The sequence below is a fragment of the Podarcis liolepis genome (genome assembly GCF_965112155.1).
Source record: "Podarcis liolepis genome assembly, chromosome: 6".
Lineage (NCBI taxonomy): Eukaryota > Metazoa > Chordata > Lepidosauria > Squamata > Lacertidae > Podarcis > Podarcis liolepis.
This window is the reverse complement of record NC_139559.1, coordinates 39,238,682-39,263,775: the sequence shown is the minus strand read 5'-3', so window position 1 is coordinate 39,263,775 and position 25,094 is coordinate 39,238,682. Positions and strand designations below refer to the sequence as shown.

Genomic DNA, 25,094 nt, shown 5'->3' with positions numbered 1-25,094 from the left:
TCTGCTGCTGTTTCTAATGATTCTCTGATTTTTATGTTAAAGGCTTCTTTTTTTATTACTGTTTCAAAAATATTTACATAATTGCCTTTATTGTAATTTGCCCTGTGTTTCCTAAGGAAGGAAGAGCAGGATATAAGAATGATGGCATAAATAGATAAACTCCCATTCTCCCTGACCACTGATCATGCCAGCCGAGGCTGATAAGTTTTGGAGTTCAACACCATCCAGAAAACCACAAGTAAACCACCCTGTTTTGGCGTTTCCTTTGCATTGCTATTGTAGAACACTTTAACAGCAACAAACAAGGAGGATAGTCTTTCTTCCACTCTGAATCCCAAAGGAGGATGACAGCATACAACATTAAGAACAATACTGGAACAGCTGTGCACACAGCAGCCATAATTCCATGTGAGTAAAGGGAGTTCCTCGTTTATTACTTAACAGAAGCCAAAGCTGATGTAAAAAACAACAACAACAACTTGGAAATTTACACAGAATCAACTGAATAAATTAATTTAATTTAAATTGAATCGAACCCACGACCCTGAGAGTGCTCTACCAACTAATTTTAAGTTAATAGTAGGGTTGACAGCACTCAACGTAGACCTGTCTATTCAGAAAAGTGTCCCATTGAGTTCAGTGGGATGTACCCACAGATAAATGGACTCAGGGTTGCAGCATAAATCAGTAAATGTCCCTTAATGCGGCTAAACTCATTGAGATGAAACCATTCGTTCCCAGTCTGCTCAAGAACTGAGATCAACATCAGAAGCCATTCTCTCTCTTCTATTGCTTCGAGGTTAGGCGTGAGAGACAGGACCTTTTACATGGTGGCATCTTTATCATGCAACATCCTTTCTGGGTAGATCCACCAGGCTTCTTCTTTCCATTCATTTAGATGGGCAGTTAAGACATACTTGTTCCACCAGGCAGGTTATAAATAAATAAATTAAATCCATCCAAATACTCAAGGTTCACAATCTGCTTTCCAACCTGATCATTATCTCTTTCATGCACTTGCCTTATCCACTATTTTGGTTAACATAATAGAAATTTTAAAAAACCTGGAAGGGGGTATTCACCGCTAAAAGCTCTGAAATTTTAGCTACAGGTATATAGTTATATCTGTACAGTTTGTAAAACCTATATGCAGCCACCTTTTAGAAATCCTTAAGTTGCTTATCCTGATTGCCCAAGTTCATGAAAAAAAGAATTGTTTATCCATTAAAAGCTATCCCTTTAGTAATGAGCATTAAAACCTCAATGAAGAATAAAAAAAGATTACTTAGTTCCATGAGATGAAGGTGCCTGGAAGGAAATTGAATTACAGGAAAAGAGATAAGATTTAAATTGGTAGCATTTTAAATAAACTCTAATAGTAATATTTTGTCTCCTTATAAACAGAGCAGGCAGATCTATCTAAATATAAGGGTATAGGGTGAACTAAACAGCCAACCAAGCAGCACTTCTCACCCATGTTTCATTGTAAGGAGGGACTGGATTATCTTTATTTGCAAAACATGTTGGCTATCATTAGATGTACATATTCAGATTTCAAGACAACGTTCAACATGCTGCACAGGAAAGATTTGAAAACCTCTGTATTCTACTAGTAACTCCTTAATTATGCACCACACTTTGAGGACAGTAGAAAAGGGATGTTTGAATCAACTTGCAAAGCTGGCAATCCAAATCGCTCCACCAATATAATTCTTTAGACCTGATTTGTACATGAAAAAGGACTTACAATGCATTCTGCAGCCTGATTACAAAAAATAAAATAAAAAAAAATTAAAAAAATAGTTGCTACATTTTGTTTCCCCAAGAGCAAGTTAGATCAAATCAAGAACAGGAGACAATATTTTTGTGGCAAAGGATAAATAGAGTAATCAGCGTCATATAGCGCTTTCATAAGTCTTCATGAGTGTGTGCCATTGTTTACATGGACATTAGCAGAAAGTCTTACTTCATTACAATGGCATAGTTCCTAACACTTGGCCTCCCCAAGTGCCACAACCACCCAAACAAAAACTTCTGAATTTTTCCAGATGTTTTAGAAAGCACCTTAACATTTTGGCAAATATTTTCTCCACCTCAAATATTGTAAAACAAGGTCCTAATTATTTCTTATTTATTTATTCCTTCTCTGCCACAACCACCCCCAAAATTTCCTACTTTTACACTTCATGTAGATACTTCACACTAAGAAACTTCAAATTGTTCTGTATCGTTAGAGCCCAAAGGATCCTTAACAGCGCAAATGGGCATGGAACTTGCCTCAATTGTCACAATTTTATGCACAGCTTGTTTTCATTAGTTTTGGAAACTCTGTATGAATTTATTAGCACCGAGAGTTTGCACTGCATTGCTGAAGCCAAGTGGACACAATAAACATAAAACCACTGGTGTTTGAAGCAGGTACATGTTACAGTTTGCATTTTTTTAAAAAACCCTTTGTTTATATCAACTAGTTGTTGGAGAGGAATGACATTTTGCCAAGTTTAATATTATTTGCATTCTGCAAACTTTAGCAAAATATCATTTGCTCCATGTATTGGTCCCCTTTGGCTTTCCAAAGACAATTAACTGAGAACTATTTGTCCCAAATCAAATCAAATAGTCCCCAAGCAACATAAACACATCTTTAAAATGATTTGTCCTCACACAGTCAAACGGAAGTTCTACATCATTACCTACACTACTCAAATATCTGTCTCCACAGAAACAAATGGAAAGACCTTAACCTTTATTGGGTGAAACTGTGTAAGCTGTGAGGCTAACAAAGGGAGTTTGTATATTTAGCTTCCTCTGTATAATCAATCGTGAGCACACTATTTTTCATACTCCCTGAGAGTGTAATGTAACAGGTAATTCTAGACATGCCTGCTCAGAGGTAAGATCCACTGAGTGCTGCAGGTCTTATTCCCAGGTAAGTAGGTGTAGGGTTACAGCTTTAATTGATGTTGTAATTTAAATAAAAAGAGCAAACTTTACCAAAAGACTATAATGCACCCATAAATATACTCTTCCATCACAATGTTCACGGCAAGTACACCACGTGACTTCTGAATAATACTGATATACATTACAACAGCCTTCACAAACCTGGTGCCCTCCAGATGTTTTTGGACTACAATTCCCATCAGCTGTTGGCCATGCTGGCTGAGGATGATGGGAGTTGTAGCCCCAAATATCCAGAGGGCACCAAGTTGGCAAAGGCTACCTTACTGGGCTGTTAGGATTGTTGAGATAATTATAACGTTGAACACCAAAAAAATAACCCCACTATAGAAATGATAAATTTCATTACTACTGTTGTTAACCATCCTGTTCTTTAAACTATGCACTCTGCCTAGCAATGTTGGTTTTTAAAATAAGAAATAATACTGCTTAATGAGCTTTTCATAACGTCATTCATCCTCTTCATATTGCTACCACACTGTTCAGACAGGGCCAGTGTATTTTGGATATTGCTCCCCCACTCAGCGCACCAGTATAAGATGTACAGGCTGGTTGCTGAATCTCTCTCTCCCTATCACACACCCACCCACCCACCCACCCCTGTTGGCTTTCCACATGTGTTATTCTGATTCAGGCACAGAAACCTGTTAACAATTGTTAAGCAAATGTTGCTTTATTAATTGGCTACCACATCTTAGGTGTTCCCATCACCACTGTTTGTGGTTATAGAAAAATTATAGCTTGGGCACATATATAGGCAACAGCCCTCCTTACATGGCAGCCATTTAGGAAACTGCCCTGTCAGGAAGAAGAGGAAAAGAAGTAGCATGGGGAACTATCACCACAGATGTCTCCACCTGCTGTTGCTCCAGCAGCTGGAACTGGGTTCCTCATGCACACAGCAGGCAACACACACACTCTACTCTCTCTCTCTCTCTCTCTCTCTCTCTATCAGTGAAAGTTGTCTGCCTTCTCTCACACCTGACTTTTGTTTCTGCTGTAGATGGCAGGAAGGAGTCTAAGTAAGGTTAAGAGAATTTGAATAACATACATTTGTCAAAGAGCAGAATTTGAAGGGAAAGGGAGGGACAAGTGCTAATGGAGAGAAATGACATTATTTGTTGTTGTTTAATTATGACCTCTTTGGTCCGCTCAAAACTTCCATACCTAGTATCTATAATATGAGTTATTTTGGGGTAGTTGGAAATAAGATGGGTGATGAAATTGGTGTAAGCTGCCCAGCAGGGCCAGCTCCCAAGACTGGGTGCCTGTTGCAGAGCAATAAATGGCACCCTTCCCACCAAATTAAGATACACAGTACCCAAGGCCATTCAAGTTGATTTAGCATCTGAGGTAAAAAGTACCACAAGCACATCTTCTTCCTCCCTGGTAATAAAGATACAATAATAATAATTTAAATAACTAACAACTTGCTGCCTTTTCATGACATCCAAAATCTGCTGTTCGAGGCAACCGCCATGCTCTGGCTAATGGTAGGGCCACCCCTGCTGCCCAGAGCCCATGAAACAGCATGTGATCTGTGTAAATGTATTCACCAATAAAGGCATACTGCCATGCTAAATCCACAGTGAAGATATAAGGCATTCATATGAGCTTTTGGGTTTTATGCCATAAAGTTCAAAATGTACACTGTTTTGTAATGGCACCAAAAATAGGCAAAGAAGCTGTATGATATACTGCTTTAAATCAATTACATACATGCACAAAGGGGGGAATAAATATGGCTTACTGTCTCACAGTCTCTAGTGCATGGATATACTTTTGGGAATTACACTTGTATCTGATGATACATGGGGAAATATGAGTAATATTAAAAACATGTATGTCTCTGAGAGAGATTCCATAGACTTTTGAATCAATTTCCGAGACATGCCGAACATAAGTCTTCGCTCAGTAACACTTTGCTCAGTTAAGTCTCACATAATGATTTTATGTGTCTTCTCAGATCTTCCAGATGGTGAACTTGCAACTTTAAAAAGCAACATGAAAAGCAGCCGCAGCCCTCTTAAATGGTATGTCCACTTGTTTGATTGCCCAATTATAACAGGATATTATAATGATAGATTGAATCAGATTAAAAATGAAAATGGGAGATAGTGGTAAGCACCTTTATTAGTACTCAGAGTGGAAAAGAATATCATATTGATCCCATAGCATGCTAGCAGTGATAATGCTCAGATCCAGAATTTTTTTTCTTGGATGAAATGGGAAATAACTGAAACCGAGAGGCCAGGATTACGAATTCCATCAGTATTTATATTTTATTCTTCCAGCAGTTATAATGAGCACCACCTTTGGGGACTCTGAGCTACATTACTCATGAATCTCTAGCTTTGCTCCTCTCCTGCCATGTGGCAGGAATTCAAAGGGTGGAGTCCCTTTCCCTCTGGAAATATCCGATAAAATTCTACGCTTTCCCCCTCCTGAACCCTTTTTCCTATTCCATATGGCCCAGACAGGATTTGGGTGTGGGCTTTTGCAGTCACGAACAATGCCAAAAAAGGGCGAAGAGAATGTGGGAAGGAGAGAGGATGACAGCTTAAGCCATTACATCATTGCAAGCATGCTCACCTAATCAACACTCAGACAAAACTGATAAAAGAGATTTTTGCTTGGCTGCTAGCCTGCTATTTCAATAGCTAATTCTTCAGACAATGGATTTAATTATATGAATATCTGGGTTCTATAATCTTTGTAAACTTTGAAGCCTGACTGAAATAATTTGAATGTAATTGCTTGAATATTTCACTTCAGCTCAGGTAATTTGTCTTTTAGTTGTTTATTAACTATTTGAATTTAAATCTGTAATGATTAATCACATTATGAATTTTCTCTTCTAGACTGCACTTAAGTCTAACTGAATGAACACACCATCTCATAGGTACACATTTCAAATAAAATTAATCTGTAAATGTCAAAATGAAATTTAGCATCCAAACTGTATAATTATTAATTTGTAGGGAATGTCAGGTTCAGGCTACTTGAATATTCCATTACTCATGCCAAAGGTAACTTTTCTTGAACCGTTAATTTAATATTTAAGCATCTTTTATGAGGCCAAAAGCAACATCAGAAACATTATCTTGACATGAAAAGCAGAAGCTGGCTTGTATATTGATATAGTTTTCTAAATAACATAACAATCAGCTGTGATTGCAACATTCTTATTTAAAACAGATTGACCACAAACATGGTGGTCATCAGGACTGAAATCTGGAATGTCAGATCCACTTCAAGGGGTAAAGCTTCCTACATAGCATGGACAGACAACATGGCACCCTCCAGATGTTGTTAGATACCCTGCAGGATGGCTAATAGTCAGGGACGATGGGAGTTGGAGTTCAATAATATAAGGAGGGCACTGTGTTACTACTCCTGTATATAAAAATCACACTTGCAAATCATATTTAGACATGGTTGAGATTGCCACATATGACATGGTAGTAGTCTGCTGGGTAGTGGCGCCCGCCCTGTGGAATGCCATCCGATCAGATGTCAAGGAAATAAACAACTATCTGACTTTTAGAAGACATCTGAAGGCAGTCCTGTTTAGGGATGTTTTATTGTATTTTTAATATTTTGTTGGAAGCCGCCCGGAGTGGCTGGGAAAACCCAGGCAGATGAGCGGGGTATAAATAATAAATTGTTGCTGTTGTTACATGCTTTTTGCAATATTGAAGTTGTTTCCATGTAGGAGTTTTCTCTTGCTTCAGACATTATGTAGTGGTAAACATATACCGGTATTTGTTTCTTAGCATACACACATGGAGGGGGGCTATAGGTAATCCTAGCTCCCTAGTAGCATATAATAGGCACGTTTATAAAAATATGTTTGTTGCATTCATACATGTGCACATAAAACAGTGTAACTTTGTTAACAGTGTGTGTGAACTATGAAATCACAGTGAAAATCAAGTTAAATAAATAAACAAATAAAGTTACAATAAGATGCTCTCAGAACATAAGCCATCTTTTTGGTAATTGGGAAAACTGACCTTATTTTCATATAAATCAGTGGGAGTTGAGAAACTAGCATCTCACAATAGATGTCTTGCAGAACCTTGCAGGATCAGATCAATGTATCACTTGATGCCTCTGAATGTCATCAAGTGTACTACTATCTATGCAGAACAAAAACCCTAAAAGCTGCTTCGCAATCGTGTAGGCTATGGTTACATTTCTGTTTGCTGTGGTAAACATGTAATGTGTGAAAGGGAGTTATGTATGACCTAAGAGCTGTGGGCATGCAGAGAACATGTGCTGGAAAAATGTGACTGGCTTAGGTTTACCAGTTCAAGTCTACAGTGCGTTTGGATGTGTATAATTCATTTTTGCACTTAATATTTTTACCCACACATACCTCAAGGTAGCCTGGGAAAACACAACTGATGCTGAAAATTAGGAACAGGAAGTAGACATAAAAGTGGTTGACCTTTGTACCAAGAAAATGACATACTATCCAACATGCAAACAAAGTGTTGTTTACCTCCTCCCACAGTACTACAATTCCCAGCACCCTTAACAAACTGCAACTACCAGGTTTCTTGTGGGGGTGGGGTGCTTTAAATGTATGTTGTGTACACAGCCAGTGGACCAAGGGGGGGGCGGCGGACATTTCCTCAACTACCTAGTGCCACCTCACAATACTGTCACCGTAGGAATGTATCTGTAAATTAATCTTGTTCTTAATGTGTTTAACTAACTTTATTCACTCACTCACTCACTCAATCAATCAATCAATCAATCAATCTGTATACCACCCTAAGTCTGAAGATCTCAGGGCGGTTCACAGCATAAAAATACATAATACATAAAAATAAAAATACAAAATAAAAACAATTACATCTTCAGAGAAATGCATGGTTTTAGCTGATAGTCTTCTGAACCATATTCAGTTTGATTAGCATATTTCTGAAAGTTAGTAATAGTGTACTGTACGTTCTAAGGTGATGGCCATGATAGAACACAAATTAAACCCAATTGTTTTTCATGTTTTAGAGAGGGAAATCCAGCACGTTCACAGCCCAAGATATGGTGACTACTAGCTTTACTTACCAAAACAAAAACTAAAACCATGTTTCCCTAATAGAAAATGCAAGCTCACTGATGAGGATATATCTAGGCAGCTAAGCAAGCTTCGTATGCCTGCATTCCACCACTGCTTTAACTATGACATAATGCTTTTCATGCATACATTTCTAGGCAATATGCCCAAGAAGATAAAGTATTATTGCAGAAGACGAAGCCAAGACACACAGGCGTAAAATTACCTTGAAAATATTTGCCAAGTGTAGACAGGAGCCAAAAACAGAACCCTATGTGCATCTTCAAAATGCTAATTCATGTGTTGGAAAGCATCTCTAATTGCGATGGAAACCCAGCTCTACTTGTACATAACTAATGGACCTGGATGCATCTTCTCATTCACATCGTGAATGCATCTTCCTATGTAGTATGAATGAGAGTCACAATAGACAGATGCATGCCGATTCCTATCTTTATTCAACATTGGACTTCATTGGTAAATGTGCTTACATGATTTTCTCCCTAGCTGGATCAAGTAATTGTGTGGAGTGAAGCCTACTTTTAAAGGGAATAGAGTATCATATTGCTTTTTCAATTACTAGATAAAATTAGATAAAATTTCAAAAGGGTTTAATAAAGTTCAACACTGAACTTGCAGATACTGCAGCAGTAGCAATTCCACGTGTATTTTTTTAAAAAAAAACCTTTATCTGGATGTTAGAAAGCCAGCCACAAGACAATTTTCACACATGACACTGAAAAAGCAGACCATATTATATTTATTTGTTTACAAAGTTAATTGCAGCCACACAAATTAGGCCGTACTTTGCTTTTTCCTTTTGAAATCTTTGATTTTTAAACCTGAATGGTTTAAAACATGAGGGCAATTAATTGCATAGCCACCAAAGTGATGTCCCTGACACATGCTGTGACCAGCTGCAGACACACATCTCTCCTGCTCACTTGATGTACATGGGCAGCAAATATGAACTATGACTTGGCCAGTAGATGTAAGAAGGAAAAACAAAACTCCGCAAAGTAAATAAACAGGCCGTGCCAGCTTCAGAGCAGGATAAGCACGATCCTTTGGGGAGTACTAAAAAGTGCAATAAACATTAAAAAGACAGGAATACAGCCCAGTGAGTTGTCTAAGGAGGGTCTTATGGTCTAGTGGATAAAGAGAAATTAAAATAGTCTGGCTGCAAAAGTGTGCAAAATACACAGTTGTGCTATACATACACTGTGCAGTACCTTCAGCTTAGAAAATAGCAACATAACATTCCCTAATCATTACTTTTTTAAGTTGTACAAACAAAATGCATAAGCATTCAAAAATAGTAACAGTAATTACCAAAAGGAGTCAGTTGTGCCAACTACTATAGGCTAGCAGGCTACAAACAGACGCTCTCAGCTACACAGTCTAGGATTTTATGTTTAATAAAAATAATGTATGTTAGTCTCTGGGATACTGAAGCCTTGCTAATAATCACTGGAGATATGTGGTATGGAGAATTGCAAAACCATGAATAAAATGTGTGCATCTTATATCCTTCTGTATGCCACTTCTGCACATGGGCAACTATACAACTAGAAAACCTGCAAAAATTCTATATGCCACTAATTAGAGTATTTTAGTTGTGTGCACTATTCCTTTACATGCTATGTATTCTGTTTACCAGTTTGCTTCTAATGTTATTAGCATCTAGCCATCTAGCAGATATTACAAGAGATAAACTTCCATCAGTATTCAATAACTATGGCTCAGGCAGAACAAGATTCATTCTTCATTTTCTGTCTGCAAGTAACACAGCAGTTGTAAGGGTCCACCCCCCCCATACCAAATACTCACCCAGCAGGCTCAAAGCACAGAACACTGTCCAGAAGAAATGCCTCTCCTTCAGTACTTTAAAACTCCACTGTAACATTATTTCCAACGGTGAACTGTTAAGCAGTGCCTATGAGTAAAAGTGAGGTCAGTACTGAGTTCGATAGGATTCCCTTCTAAAAGATGTTTCCAAACCTCTGATCTCATAGCTTTATATAGTTCTCACATTTGTTAAACTTCCGCCCTACAATATTACATCAGTTTAACTCTTTCCTGGAAACTGCTTTCTATCACTGTGGACAGGATATTCCCAGAATTTAAAACTGTGCAAAAATGTCACAGAAAGCTTTTTGAAGGTAATCTAACATGAACACTACATAAGTAGAGAATGTAAATGCACATTTCATGTGTTATAACAGCAACATGGTGCATGTCAGAATTTTAAAAACTGCAAACAGATCACAAATCATTGGAGGGGACTTGGGAAAAACCTTACAAGAATTCAGTTCTGGCTCCTAGTACTACAAAATAAGCAATAGTAGAGTGAAGGGAAAAAATGAATAACTTAATGTGAATTAGCATCAAGTTAACCCAGGAGGGGACATTGCCTGTAGCTGGAAACATTCTGAAACGTAAGCAAGCATGATTTTAAAAACCAATGAAATTAGTCCTTATTTTATTTGGGTGTCACTGCAAGTAACAAGAAGCTTCATTGTCACTGGATTTCTCTAAATTAAATGAGATAAATTACACTAAAAACATTTTGCTTGCCCTTCTTTTAATTACTTCACACATACAAGTGTTAACGTTTTTCCATAGGATTCTTCCACACAACAAAGCCACAATTCCACCTAAACTAGAGAGGAAGTGGATTCACATATGAAGCTGCCTTATACATTGGCACAATTAGCCCAGTATTGCCTCCTATAACTAGCATTAGCTGCCCAAAGTCTGCCTCACAGAGAGGTCTTTGATTTCTCCTGCTAAATCTTTGTTTTCACCTGAGATGCTAGGAGTTCAACCAGGAACTTTCTGCAAGCAGAGTATATGCTGAAGAAGTGTGCATGCACACGAAAGCTCATACCAATAACAAACTTAGTTGGTCTCTAAGGTGCTACTGGAAGGGACGTGGGTGGTGCTGTGGGTTAAACCACAGAGCCTAGGGCTTGCCGATCAGCTAGCAGTTCGAAAGCACGTCAAAGTGCAAGTAGATAAATAGTTACCGCTCTGGCGGGAAGCTAAACGGCATTTCCGTGCGCTGCTATGGTTCACCAGAAGCGGCTTAGTCATGCTGGCCACATGACCCGGAAGCTGTACACTGGCTCCCTTGGCCAATAAAGCGAGATGAGCGCCGCAACCCCAGAGTCAGTCACGACTGGACCTAATGGTCAGGGGTCCCTTTACCTTTAAGGTGCTACTGGAAGGAATTTTTTTATTTTGTTTCAACTACGGCAGACCAACAAGGCTACCTACCTGTAACTAGAGTATATGCTGGACCACTAAGCTCCGGCCCTATGCTCTGACCTCTATCAATGCAGCAGAACCTCTGATGTGAAACTACATGCATTCATCTTGCATGTATATGGGCTTGTACACACGACCAGAACCCTGGAAAAAACAGGGTCCTTGAATATGCAGAGAGTCTAGATGCATAAAGCTTACGTGCACATAGGCGCTATGCAGAGGTTCTGCTGAATGCACAGAAGTCAGAAGTAGAACCAGAAGAGCTTATATTGCATATGTCTTTCCTCCCACCTCTGTGGTCCATCTTCTGATCCACACTTTATTCTCCCATGCCATCCTTTTATGTTAGCAGGCTTCATATATTACATTGACATTGAGTGTGGCACTCCCCCTACCCAATAAGTATAAGTAGCAGTCAATGGTGGAGAGCAGTATCAGAGCAAACTACAGCATTGTAACCATCTAGGCACAGATGAGTTCTGTTAGACAGGGAAAGGGAGGGGGAATCTAGACAGGCAGCCATTTTTGGTAGCAACCGCATGTTAAGTGTAAGACAGGTGGGGAACTTCTAATATTATTGGACTCCCAATTCCCATCAGCCCCAGCTGGCACAGTCAATTATCAGAGATGATGAGAGTTGCAGTCCAGTGACATCTGGAAGGCCAAAGTTTCTGACCTGTGTAACTTCTAGTTTGGCTCTTCCAATACAATGCACCCCCATATCCAGGACACTCTCTTCCAGATCAACCCTCCTGCACAAATCACAGCAATTTTTTCCTGGCACAGCACCCAAAAATGAGTGTTTTGGGGTGCTGCACAAGATCGCTGCCCCCCCAGGGGGCTTTTTTCAGGGCAGCAATCTTGGGCAACACCCAAAAGTGTGTGCTTTTGGGTGCCATGCCTGAAAAAAGTGCAGCCCAAAATCGTGCAAAATCATGGCAGCCACTTTGACCACAGTCCTTTTGTGAGAAGAAAAAATGACATGTCCCATTTTTTCTGGGGCAGTTGACAGGTATGAGGTAGTTCTGATCTTTGCTAAAGGTACATCACTGCTGCCCACTGGTGGAGGAATGGGGGCACGCGTGGGGAGCGCACCACCCCCAGCACCATCAAGGAGGGCGGTACCATCATGACTGCCCCCTCGCACATGCGCTGTGCACCCCCCACCACGCTGGGTGCCATGCCCCCGTGGGTGGCGCGCCACACCCCGGGATGTGCACCAGCCACGCCCACGCCTGCTCACAGAAATTCTGATTTTAGCATTTCTGGCCAAATGCAAAAACAAATATTTTTTGGGAAGACCATCTTTCTACTGCTGTTAAGGGTAAAAGACCCCTGGATGGTTAAGTCCAGTCAAATTCAACTATGGGGTGTGGCGCTCAACTCTGCTTTCAGGCTGAGGGAGCCGGCATTTGTCTACAGATAGCTTTCCAAGTCATGTGGCCAACATGACTAAACCACTTCTGGTGCAACGGGACACCGCGACAGAAACCACAGTGTACGGAAACGCTATTTACCTCCCCACTGCAGTGGTACCTACTGTGATTATCTACTATCTTCTACTGCTGTAGATTAATGTGAATACCCTTCCCAAAGTTTATATTTGAACTTGGGGGTGAGGTGGGATACACAAGTTTAATTTGTGTGATTCAAAATTACATGGGGCACTGTTAAAAAAACCCATAGTAATAATAATTACATGAACCTGAAAAGTATGAGCAGAATTCCCCATACTTAGTAGGCCATCCTATATTTTTCAACCTAGAAATTAATTTTCATAGAGACTCCCTAATGAAAATTAGAATACACTTTCCTGCAACTGAGAAAACATCATTATCATGGATATACGGTTATAACCGTGAAGATAAACTCACTTATTTTATGGAAACATGATAAGCAAGGAAATTCCTTAGTAGATTATTTTTTAATTTATATTCATTTACTGGCATAATAGCTTTTATTTTTAGCTTAGGACCGGAAACTATCACTGCAGGGGAAACATCTGTTGTTATAATATTTTGTTTCAGTTTATATATATATATAGAGAGAGAGAGAGAGAATGATTTATACTCCTTTTTTCTTTTAGCTGGCACAGCTCAGTGACAGGTATAAATATCCCAAATTAAGGAGGACAGAGTGAAAGATAATTAAAAAATAAAAAGTGAAGCTAGTATCTTCAAGATGGGTTTAAGGTGCACACATTTCAAATCCTTGTCAAGTGTGTTTAAAAAATGCCAGGTCTTATCCCAGTTTTTGAAAGAAGAATCATGCTTCATTATTTTATTAAGGTAAGAGAAGAGGCAAAATTGCTACAATTAAACCTCAAGCTCATCAGATATGACAATGATGTCTCTAGGTCTCTGTATAATGAAGGAAATTAATGTGGATAAGAAGCAAAATATTCTTGAAATGTTCAGGATGTTTGATTACTGGGACATTGAGCTGATCTTCCACTGGGGGCTTGTGCCTAAATAAATAAGCCCCCATCTCATCCCTAAACATAAGCACTCCACTGCATTACTTCATCCACTTTCCTTACCCCTATTTTAGTCATTCACTAAAAAAGAGTTGCAGGAGGGAGAGCTCTAGCACAGAGGTTGGCAACCTAAGGCCCATGGGCCGGTTCTGGCCCATGAGATTCCTGGAACCGGCCCATGGCCGTTCTGTGGATCGGTGTGGGGAGTTTGTGCTCCCCCCCGTGGTGCCATTTCTTTCCTCACTGTGGGGACTGACTTCCGAGTCGGAAGAGGGCCAGAAATAGCATGTGTGCATGCACGGGTGCGCACGGGCATGTATGCTCCGGCCCACGAGAGGTCTACGGGGGAGTGGATCGGCCTGGCCTCAAAAAACATCACCAACCCCTGATCTAGCATATATTTAAGTTGTTCAGTTGTATTCCATGCATAGAAGCAGGGCTTTTTTCAGATGGAACTTGCTGGAACTCAATTCTGGCACCTCTCAGGTGGGTTCCACTGCCATTATAAGAGAACAGCAAAGATCCCCCGTGTTGCAAACAGAAAAATCTGGCAATCTAAAAGCAACACGACAGGCTAATAATTTGATTGCAACACTTTATTATAGCTACTAAATTGAATCTTCATTCAGAGTCAAGTGGCATACAATATATACAAGGTAACACCAAAATAAGTATAAATTCCCAACCTGTGGAGCACCAACTTCTTTCAGCGTGTTCACTGCTAAATATATGAATAAGTTGTGAATATAACCAGGCGCATCCATGCTGTAGTTGGGACTTTATACTTATTTTGGAAGGCATGTTGCCTCAAGCTTGAATCATTCTCTGTTTGATACACCATTGAAAAAATTCCCTACTTTGGGAAATTCTCTGAAGTCACATTAGTTGGTGTTACCTTGTATATATTGTATGCCACTTGACTCTGAATGAAGGTACAATTTAGTAGCTATTTAAAGTGTTGTAATCAAATTATTAGCCTGTCGTGTTGCTTTTAGGTTGCCACATTATAAGAAAACAATCAGTTCATGGTGAGTTCTGGCACCTTTTTTTCGATAAAAATAGCACTGCGTAGAAGCTATGCATAAAGGATCCCATAGGACTATCTGCACTTGGGTGCAAATGTCCAGGGGTTGGGACTAGTTCCTTGCATAATGTCACAGGCAGAACCCGTACCATGGTCCTATTACTCTCTTCTTCACCCATATTTTGTATGCATGGAGAACAACTGAACAGGGTTTTACCTAACCAGTTAAATTTTCATTATCATTGAATGTATTTTTCAAGTAGGTGACATAGGATTACAATCACAAAATCACTGGACTGAAATATATGCAAGCCATGTTAATCAGCTCCTTGTCCTATGACTCACACCTTCCATTTAGGTTAACACCACACTAATTCACTGACTATCTGTGGTGATAGTTAAACCTTCATCCTCAATGCATTTCCTAAAATCATTAGTCCTGGTACTAGTCTGCGGGGACAGTGAAAGTTAGACAGCTGCCACATAATTTGCACTCCTGGTCTCTGACCCAGATGGCTCAATATACTGCAGGCAAGCAGTATATTTCCATTTTTTTTGCATTTTTTTGGACAATTTCTTACTAAGCAATTTTAAAGCCACCTTAACAGTTTCGCTTTTGCTTGTTTGTTTAGAATCATGGAAAGGGCCTTAAAACGTCATCTACTCCAAATCTCTGCCAATGCAAGAAACCAGATCCCTGCATTGGCTGATATTTGGAAAGCAGCCTTTACTCACAACCTTGTTTTCTGGTTTCTTTATGGCTCAACAATGTTAGCTTATTTTCAATAATAGCAAATGGATCATTTTTAAATAATTGAATATAATATACATTAATTATCCATGTGACAAATTGTGGCAACTCCCCCCCCCCCAAATTTTTGCCCATATGATGAGACAATTAGAACGCATTTTTTTCTCTTAGTAAGAATGCTATGATTCTATAACATGCAAGTCGATTTCTGAGAGGAATGTCATGCAGGGTAAACTTCAGGAAGCAGAACCTGTATGACATTTTTATGCTACTTCCCCCTCCCCACCTGTTTTAATAAATATCCCAGTGTATTATACAAGCAAGAGTTGATTAATGCAAAGGTTCAGAATCAGGTTTTAGTTTCAGTATAAGGGCTGTGTCCTGGAACACACAAAGTAATACTAAAGGGGGAAAAACAATCTGAGCATGCACAGAGTGCCTTTCTCTGACTGTTGAGTAATACCAGTCTATCCCCACACATTCAGGATTAAGGAACAGAGTGTTCAGACTAGAAGGGCTGGGGCCCATTAGCATCTTACTTTTCATTCAGCACTTCAAACAAATGATACGTAAGGTGGTCTTCAGAAGTCTGAGATGGGACCACCGTTCTTCTGCAAGGAAGTTTTCACACAAACAAAACCCAGATTGTGCAAAAACATGAAGTCATGTTGACTTTTAAGTTCATACATACCAGCAAAATAAAAATATGATATCATCATCACATAACGTATCTCCTTGACAGCCACATCATTAATCCCATTGATTTGGTAAATGTGAAGTGCAGTTTCCTGCAGCTAACACACCCTCTGCTTTGGTACTCACACCAAACTGCTCCTGGAGCTGCCCCACATATTCATTCATTGATATTTGCATGGAACATGTTGACATTACATAGCTAATATTATAAAAACACCCCATGGTATATACCACCCACATCATAAATTCAAGGCACTGTTTCTGCCCTAAGAATTTAATAGTCTTCCTGTTTTTGTACTTAAAAGCAGGGAGCGGGGCATGAGTAAGAGCATAAGATCCCTCATTCCCACAGCCTCTTAACTTACACAACTAACATGTTAATGATCTCTGGTACATGCCAATTGTAGGTTTGCCCTCCACAGAATTAATTGTCACCCACTCACATCAGGTTTCCCAAATAAAACACAAAGCCAGCTATGGCCCATTAATTTAAGAATCGTCTAGTAGCAAAACACTATAGTTATAGGGGTCAGCCAAGAGGACCATATCCGTGAATCACTGAAAGCCATTTTGGTGTTAATCCATATGCCCTTCCTGTTTGGCTCTGCAGAGCGCTTAGGACAATAAAAACTTCACCCTGTGATTGGTGGTTTTTAGGTATTTTCAAACATAAATTTTATTATAGTCTAATACAGTTTTGAAACATAGCAAAATAAGAAAGATAAGGTTTGTTTATAACTATGAAAGCTTCTAGACTACCTAGGAAAATGTCAGATTGTTAAAAACAACAACGGGGACAGGTACAATAAGTGGGCATGGCAAGTGTATGGAACTGGTTTTCTACACAGTGCACACACATCTCTTGCAATCTTCTGTCAAGACAAGCACAAGGTATTCTCACCGTTCATGAACACATTCCATTCAAGGAGGGCAGAGAGCAGGAAGAGGTGTGGTCTGTGGAGGGAGCATAGCCTAAGGAAAGTCTCAAGGGCCAGATAGAGAGGCATGAAGGGCTTCATTTGGCCCCTATCACCCATTTGGCACTATCACCCCTGACCCTTAGTCAATGCTGGCTGATGCTGACACCATGTTGGCTGGTTGGCACCACTTTGACTAATCCTGCTTAAATCAGTTAGATTACCTACCTCTCCCCTTCAATGAAAGGCCATTTATTCCCATGGACACATCAGTTAGGCAACGGGCCCAGGTAGATATTTCGTTTCTATGGGATCTTAGGTCTATATCTGCTTGGAAACCTCAGCTCTTGCTAAGATTCTTACCCATACTAGTTTATTTTAAAAGATCCAGCTGTTATTGGCTGCTGTTATTAACCCACAGGTAGTGTGGAAAAGCCAGGGAATTATCTTGTAATTGCTGTCGTGTTTGTAGAGTTGCAACTCAGGCTTATTGTAAATTCTCCTTGAGAAATTATTACATGTTTTTGCTGAGGGAAAAATCAATCTGTTTTCAGAAAAACAAGCAGATTTTAGGAAAGGCGTTTGCACAGGCAAGTTTTAGGGAAGGATGATAATTGACCTTTCACATTTAATTGCTACCCACTGTTTACTGAGAAAGGTTTTCAGACTTCATTGATTGGAGAGGAATGTTTGTTCCTCATAAATGCAGGCCGTCTCTGGAAGAAATAAGCTGCCACTGGTATTGATCCCCAGGCTGTTGCTGCCGTCACAAAGTTTTCATGTTCATAATGAGTCTAGCCCTGAAATGGGATAAAGATGAAATAGCCAAATCTGCCAGTAAAAAAGATCAGGAATGTTTGAGAACATTCCCCTGAGTTTCTCCACAGATTTGTAGCATTTCTCCAAACCATCACATCAGCTGTTTTTCATCCATATTGAGTGCAGTTCATTGAATTCTGGGCTGTTTCAATGGGCTTTTCCAATTATGACAGTTCTGTCCCCATATTATAGAAAAGGAACTGGTGAACTTTGCCTGAGGACATGCTCTCCACAATGGGAAAGTCTTTTTAAAAATATATATAAGAGAGACATGAAATTGAGCAAAGGATGAATGCTCAATATATCCTTTCTCTTTTTTAAGGAAAATATTAACAGAAAAATGTTTTCAAGTGGCAGGTAAAAATGCTGTCACTACTAGCTAATTACAACACAGAAGAGAACACTGCTGTAAGGTATCATTTAGAGCTACCATGATGCAATGAGTAGGACTTAGGGCAGAGTTCAAATCCTTACTCTTTAAAAAAAAAAAAATTATTAACGGGCCAATCACATCACATTATCCAAATCACATTAGTTCCAAATTATACAGCCAAATTTTAAATTTTGTTGGGGGTACCCATACATCAAGCGCCGCATGAGTCCAAAACTCCGAACGAGTCCAAACATCACTTATATTACTGCTTTAATTAGACAGTTCTATCCAGTTCAATCCAGATAGTCCTTTATTACTTTCTTTCTCTTCTTGTTGTTATTGTATATTCCTTTCTTTGCGATCTCTGATAATTTTCACAAGCAGATTGGCAGGCATCCTTGTGTGGATTTTGTACTCTTCAAAGATCATATCGCCCAGGGACAGCCTCTGTTCAACGCTTCCATAAAAAGAATTAATCTTCGGTCTGTCCTTTATTTTTCTCAGGCTTGCCAAATAAATCAAATGAGTCAGGAGGCTCTGTTAGGACAAACTTGCGTTCCAACATTCCTTCTCTTTCAAACAATCCTGATTCTCCTCCCCCTGTCCTTCTTTCTCCGGCAAGCCTGTCTTGGCGAGACGCCATTTTTTAACTGCGTCATAAAAATTTTCCTTGTTCTCACCGTTCACCAATCCTCTCTCCTGTTGTAATCCATCCCACACAGTTCTTGAATTTCTGCTTGTGATTAATAAAAACGCAACGATCTCATTTCTATCTGGGGTGAAGGGTTATTAATATCACATCGTGCAAAGAGGGAGAAAAAGTCCCCCCCCACCCCCACCCCTTCATTCCAAACATACAGTCTCCTAGAGGTGATTCATCAGAAGATTTACTTATCCATCCGTCACTCCCGGTCACAGAGATCCATTACTCAGCAGTCTTATCTCTCGAACATTACTTGATATATGTGCTTCAGCTTCGTTCCAATCGTATGTTTCCAATTATAATTCCGAGCTGAAGCTAACCAGCACGCGCTAATTGGAATCGGTGTCAGGAAGATCTGACTTCACCGAGGGCTCGTTGCCAAGTGTTCGGCACCCCCATCTCTCGGATCAGGGGGTGCATTGTGAACACCGCTGGCAAGGCAGCGCCCCCCACCTCCTGGGGGGGGGGTAGGAAGACTGCATACTTCCCATAGCAGCCCCTTAATTACCTCATGTGGGTCAGAGAGATGTTATTGTCGGCCATCTTCCAACGCGCCACCTGGTGGCCCCCCGAGTTCAAATCCTTACTCAGCCATGAAGTTTACTGGATGATGTTGACCCAGCCACTGTCTCAGCCTAATCCACCTCATCATGGTTGTGAAGACAAAATGGAAGAATATATATATGCCTTATGAGCTCTTTGTAGAAAAGATGGGGTGAAAAATTAAATAAATAAAACTGCCTACTTTGTTCACAACTCTGCCTCCCACTCACATCCATTGTCTTTGTTTGTTTATTTCAATTTATAGGCAGCTTTTTAAACCTGGCAGTTTCCAGAGCAGTGTTTAATGAAAGTTAAAACAATTATATCAACAAAATTATATCACCCACAATGCGGTAGTAATAGAACAGATAAAACCAACAGGAGACAGCATAAAATAAATGTTATCAGAACTTTACAAAGGCTATCATTAACAGTTGCTTGAAAAGGACTCCTGTTGTCTTTCCGAAGGAATCATTTGGCTTGTTTCTCATGGTGTAGCTCTGACTAGTGGCATTCATTCATTCTCTGCCTTTTCTTCTGATGGGACTCAAGGCAGTTTACATATAAAAACAAGAATCGCTAAAACATAGAAAAAACTATAATTAAAAACCAATTAAACATTAATAGAATTGAAATTATATGTATATAAAATATGATTAAAACATACAAATAGCTTACAATAAAAACATCATTGCACCAGCCCTTTCGTTAAAAGCAGTCCATTTCCTACCTTGTTCTTTACACTGGGAAGGGTGAAGGACATAAACCTGAGGAATCACATCTCTCCTGATATTGTCAAAAGATATAACATATACTTGGTCAATGAGGTGAGCAGAAAATCCACTGGGAACCATCCCGAAGGATAATAATTTCTCAGACATAAATGTTACAAATTCAAGAATTAAATAACATCTTTAGTGTATAGCCAATAATAATATGGACTGAATTCTTTAGCATTTTTTGCTGTGTGTCTGCATCTTCCCAGACCAGACACAGGTGAAGAGGCCACAGAAAGTGTATATGCAAAAGGACAGAGTACAAGCCATTAAACAAGAGCAATGTGGCACGTGATGCTTTTATCAGTTGCCAAACATGCAACTGATAAATTTTTGTCTTTCATAGTTTGGTTGTAAATTGTTCTTTTACTGAAGGAAAACATTTCAAATAAGCAGAATCTTTCCAGTTATTCACTAAAACTTCAAAGCTATTCATGTGCTTCACAGTTAGGAAACTGGGTTTTTTGTGTAGAACCGAAAACAGTAGCATTTCTGTAGGTTTTATTTAAGAGTTGTTGTATTTAAGCACTTTTCAGCTTGGGCTTTAAAAGCAGTTTAAATTAAAATGAAGCATTGCAATAATACAGCAAAAACAAGTCTCCTAGTTTAGGTTTAGAAGATTTTTCTCATGGTATCAATGCATCACAGGAGTAAATAATGCTAAGCAACACATGCCCTGAGGTGAGTCCATGTTGCTTGCTCATGCATATGCGCAGCACACAGAGAAAAGTGGCACCAGCATATTATCCCCGTGGGTATGACAGCAGGAAAGATAGAAAGCTAGACCAGGAGCCCACTAGCTTCCTGTCCAAATTCTCTCCACCCCATTTCAAAAGCATTTCTTTCCTGTAATGCTACAAAGCAGCTAAATAAAGGCACCACTAAATGTTAGGAACTCTGGATCTGAGAACATTCATTTTGTTTTAATTTTACCCTATAAATGATCAATGGTGTGTGTTTTTTTAATTTTAGTTTTTGCCCATTTTTTGATGGACCAATCATTAAACAAAAGATTATATGAGAACAAGGTTAAAGTATCTGAAGAAGGTATCTGAAGGTATCTGAAGTGTGCATTCACACAAAAGCTTATACCCATAACAAACTTAGTTGGTCTCTAAGGTGCTACTGGACAATTTTTTAATTAATTAATTTATTTTGACTGCGTCAGACCAACATGGCTACCTACCTGAAGGTTAAAGTTTCGTTTTCTTTAAAATTGCATTAGATAGGCAACAATATGCCCTCTAGATTTTTTGCCTTAGATAGGGAACAATATGCCCTCTAGATTTTTGTTGGACTACGATTCCCATCATTCTTGCTCATCAGCTACTATGGCTAGGGCTGATGGGAGCTAAAGTTCAACAATATCTGGTGTTGGAATTCAGCATCACATTGGCTACCTCTGCTTGAAAGGATAAAAAGATCCATATGTCACCTTCGTATGGATTTGATTATCTCTCTTTGTCAAATAGAATAATTCATTGGAAAAGTTACTTACTTTTAAGTGAAAATTGTTTGTCAGGTGATTATTGTTTTCATTCCTATAGACCTACACTTTAAATTTAAGTTTTTGCAACACAGTTTTATAAGTTTTTCGTTTTCATCCAAATATGCTAGAGGTCTTTTCCCACATACTGTTTTATATTCTCGGTTGTTGTTTTTTTACAGCACTGGGCAGGAGCCTAAGAAACCTTTCACAGTACATCAAGCGAAAGCTATAATTCCCAGGCAATACTCTCCATGTGTAAGAGCTCCTGGGATCACTTCAAAACAAAATATGTGAGAGCAAAACATTATGTTGGAATCGGCTTTAGATTCTTTGTATGGTGGGGTGGGTGGAGGAAAGGAACTGTATGGGAACAGAAGATTTTTATAACTGAAAGGATCCAAATTCTGACATTTTCCCTCCTCAACCACAAATCACTTGCCAGCTCCCTGCACTCACAACACTCATACACAATTTCTTCCAGCTCTCAGCTTCTTATGATGGCCTCTCAGGTTCCCACATATCTTCCCCACAAAGAGTTCTTGATAACTTTATTTATGACTGGTCCCTTCCCTGCTGCATTCAGTGGTAGAGCATCTGCTCTGCATGCAGAAGTTCCCAGGTTTAATCCTGGCATCTCCAGGTAGGGCTAGGAAAGACACCTGTCTGAAACATTGGATAGCCAGGGCTCACCAGAGAAGACCAGGTGTGGGGAACCTTTGGAACTCCGGATGTGCTTGAATTATAACTCCCATGGGCCATGCTCCCATGCTGATGGGAGTTGTAGTTCAGCAACACCTGGAAGTCCACTGGCTCCCCCCACCTGATGTTGACAGCACTGAGAAAGGTGGACCAATTGTCTCAACTCAGAATAAGGGAGCTTCCCATGTTTCACAAGGTTAGAAAACTTGTAGTTGCTCAGTCACTCCTTTCTGAGGCTATGAAGGAACATTTGAGGAAAATTTTCTTATTGTACAGCCGGGATTCATACCACACATACCTCTGTTATACATTATTCACTTACTGCAGTCACTGTCAGAAAGCTCTTCGTCTTTGGGGCAATCCATGCAATGGGGAATAATGTCTGAATGTCTCTTCTGAGCGTTTTAGTTTAAATGCACTGAATATTCACTTAGAATATCAGCAGCTAGTATTCATGTTCCATGTGTTTAAGTTTGTACACATGTAACAAACATGGATCACCCAGAAAGGAAACCATCTTATGAACGGCCAGAAGTTAACATCTTAGAGAGCCTGGCTACATGTTACACTCACCACATGAGACCTCTGCTTGTTGAGAATATGGAAGGGTTCATCATCAATAAGCAGAGAAAACTGAAGGTGATAGAAATCACACTCACATGCAGTCAAGGAGCTCTCTGTGCACTTTCTAATTTTCTAGCAACTTTCCTTTTTTAAAAAAATCATATTTATTAAAGTTTCCAAAACACAAAAAATAGAAATACAAAGAGAAAAAAGAAAAAAAAAAGATACAATACCCTTAAAACCTTACTTTCGTTGCCAACTTTCTGGGACTCCCCCATCCCCCTCCCAATTGTACTCCCCTTTCCTTAATTTGGTTCTACAAGCTCTCAATCCCAATTTAAAACTTAATTTGTTTAACCCATTATTCAATTTAAATTGTACAATCATTCCATCATCCCTCATCCTTAACAGAAAGAAAAAAAATGTTTTTTCCCCAAGGTCCGCCCCAGTTTCCTTCCACGAATTCCCTTTTTTAATAAACACATCCAGTCAAAATAAAATGATATACAAGAAGTTACATAGAAATATAAAAGATAAAAGATATAAAAAGATTCAAAAGATAGTTGCACAGCCTTTGGATTCCAGGTCTCCCCCCCCCTTCCCCGGTTTGAATTCCCCATATCCATCAATCTATCTATTGTCAGCCTGGAGATCTCAAATCCAAGCCAGATTTTTCCCCAGATCCACCTTACAGGTTTTTTTTTTTTAAATTTATTTATTTTACTAATATTTAACTTCAAACATCCAGTCTAAAAGAGGCCCCAAAGGGCCTTTAATTTCCTTGGTCTTTAACGCTCTCCCCATTGTTCTTTCCATGTCGTAATCAGTCCTTTGTTCTTTTTTTCTTACTTTCTCAGGTTTCTTGTCCTGTTCCGCTGCTAAAACGTTCTAATTCAGAAATTTGGTACCTCTACAGAGGTTATTGTTGTTCAGGAACAAAAACTTACGTCCAGTCCCTTCCTTTCTTCAATAGAAAAATTCTATTGTCTCCTTTAATGTAAACACCTCTGTAGACGAAATACTGTTTCAGTTTTGCAGCTTTCCCAGGAGATAACAAGTCCTGTACAATACCAAGAGTATTTTTCCACTTACGACCGTTCTTGTAGTGTCCCGAAACCCCTCTAGGGGGATTATAGTAACTTTGTTTCCTCTAATCCAAAAGTCAAATTGTTATTCCTTATTTTCAACAGTTTATATCCAAATTGTAACAAATTGTAACAAAATTAACCAGCAAAGTCCTCATGGCGAAGTCCTCTTTATATTCTCCGAGCTTTGACAGCTACTTTGACAGCTGTCAAAGTCTCTGTCTCTCTTCACCAGGCTCTCTCACATATCGCCCCGGTTCTCAGGGGGGGGGGGTTTACGTTTTCCTTCTCACCCTCCACTCTTCTCCTCCAGCACAGTTCTTATAATTTCTCATCGTGGAATTAATAATTTTTATTCAAAATACAATTCTCTCTCGTCCTTGGTTACCCAGTCCTTGTTTTAGAATGTTTACAATGGGGGGGGGCTGACTTCCTTTTTTAGATCTCCCCCGCTCGTGCCAAATCCGAAAAAAAAATTCCCCCTCCTTTTAAACCCGGTTTCCAGATTACTCACGGGTTGTTGTTGAAAGTCCGAATTTTCAATAGAAGAAGTCAGCGCTCTCCGTCGAATGGCATGCAACTTCGCTCGGCAGGGAAAGCAGAGGACTCACAGCACCACGCCACTCCCCGGCACCCGATCCGTAGCCTTTAAAAAGGCTCCTTCACGAGTCAGGAGGGCGCTAATGGTGCCAGCCGAGTCACCCATGTCCACGGGCTCCGTGCCCGTGGTTTTTAAGGGTCCCCGCGTCGCCGGCGCAGTAGGACCCAGCCCCTGCCGAGCAGACTCCCTCCGGAGCTCGGAGGGAGTCCGCCATTCGGCGATGGCGCCAACCCGGAAGTCTAATTTTCTAGCAACTTTCCTACCAGCTCCTAGAGGATATTG

The 25,094-nt window shown here is 39.7% G+C and overlaps 2 protein-coding genes across 4 annotated transcripts in view; one reads left to right on the top strand and one right to left on the bottom strand.

The window, feature by feature from the left end:
- CD34 (CD34 molecule) overlaps positions 1–25,094 on the bottom strand; it is a 124,993-nt gene that overhangs the window by 28,600 nt on the left and 71,299 nt on the right. Inside the window, exon 1 of one of the 2 annotated variants that reach the window (XM_083509049.1) lies at positions 9,857–10,043. The exons of the other annotated variant lie outside the window; for it this stretch is intronic. Within the exon in view, the coding sequence (XP_083365175.1) occupies positions 9,857–9,932 (76 nt within the window). The 5' untranslated portion in view covers positions 9,933–10,043. Of the gene's footprint in view, positions 1–9,856; positions 10,044–25,094 lie in introns of those variants that run through there. 2 annotated transcript variants of the gene reach the window in all.
- LOC310709442 (uncharacterized protein) overlaps positions 1–25,094 on the top strand; it is a gene marked incomplete at its 5' end in the record, with an annotated part of 116,644 nt that overhangs the window by 72,537 nt on the left and 19,013 nt on the right. Inside the window, 2 exons of one of the 2 annotated variants that reach the window (XM_083509133.1) lie at positions 283–408; positions 4,928–4,994. In XM_083509133.1, coding sequence (XP_083365259.1) covers positions 345–408; positions 4,928–4,994 — 131 coding nt within the window. The remainder of the gene's footprint in view (positions 1–282; positions 409–4,927; positions 4,995–25,094) is intronic. The other variant, XM_083509132.1, reaches the window with a different exon arrangement.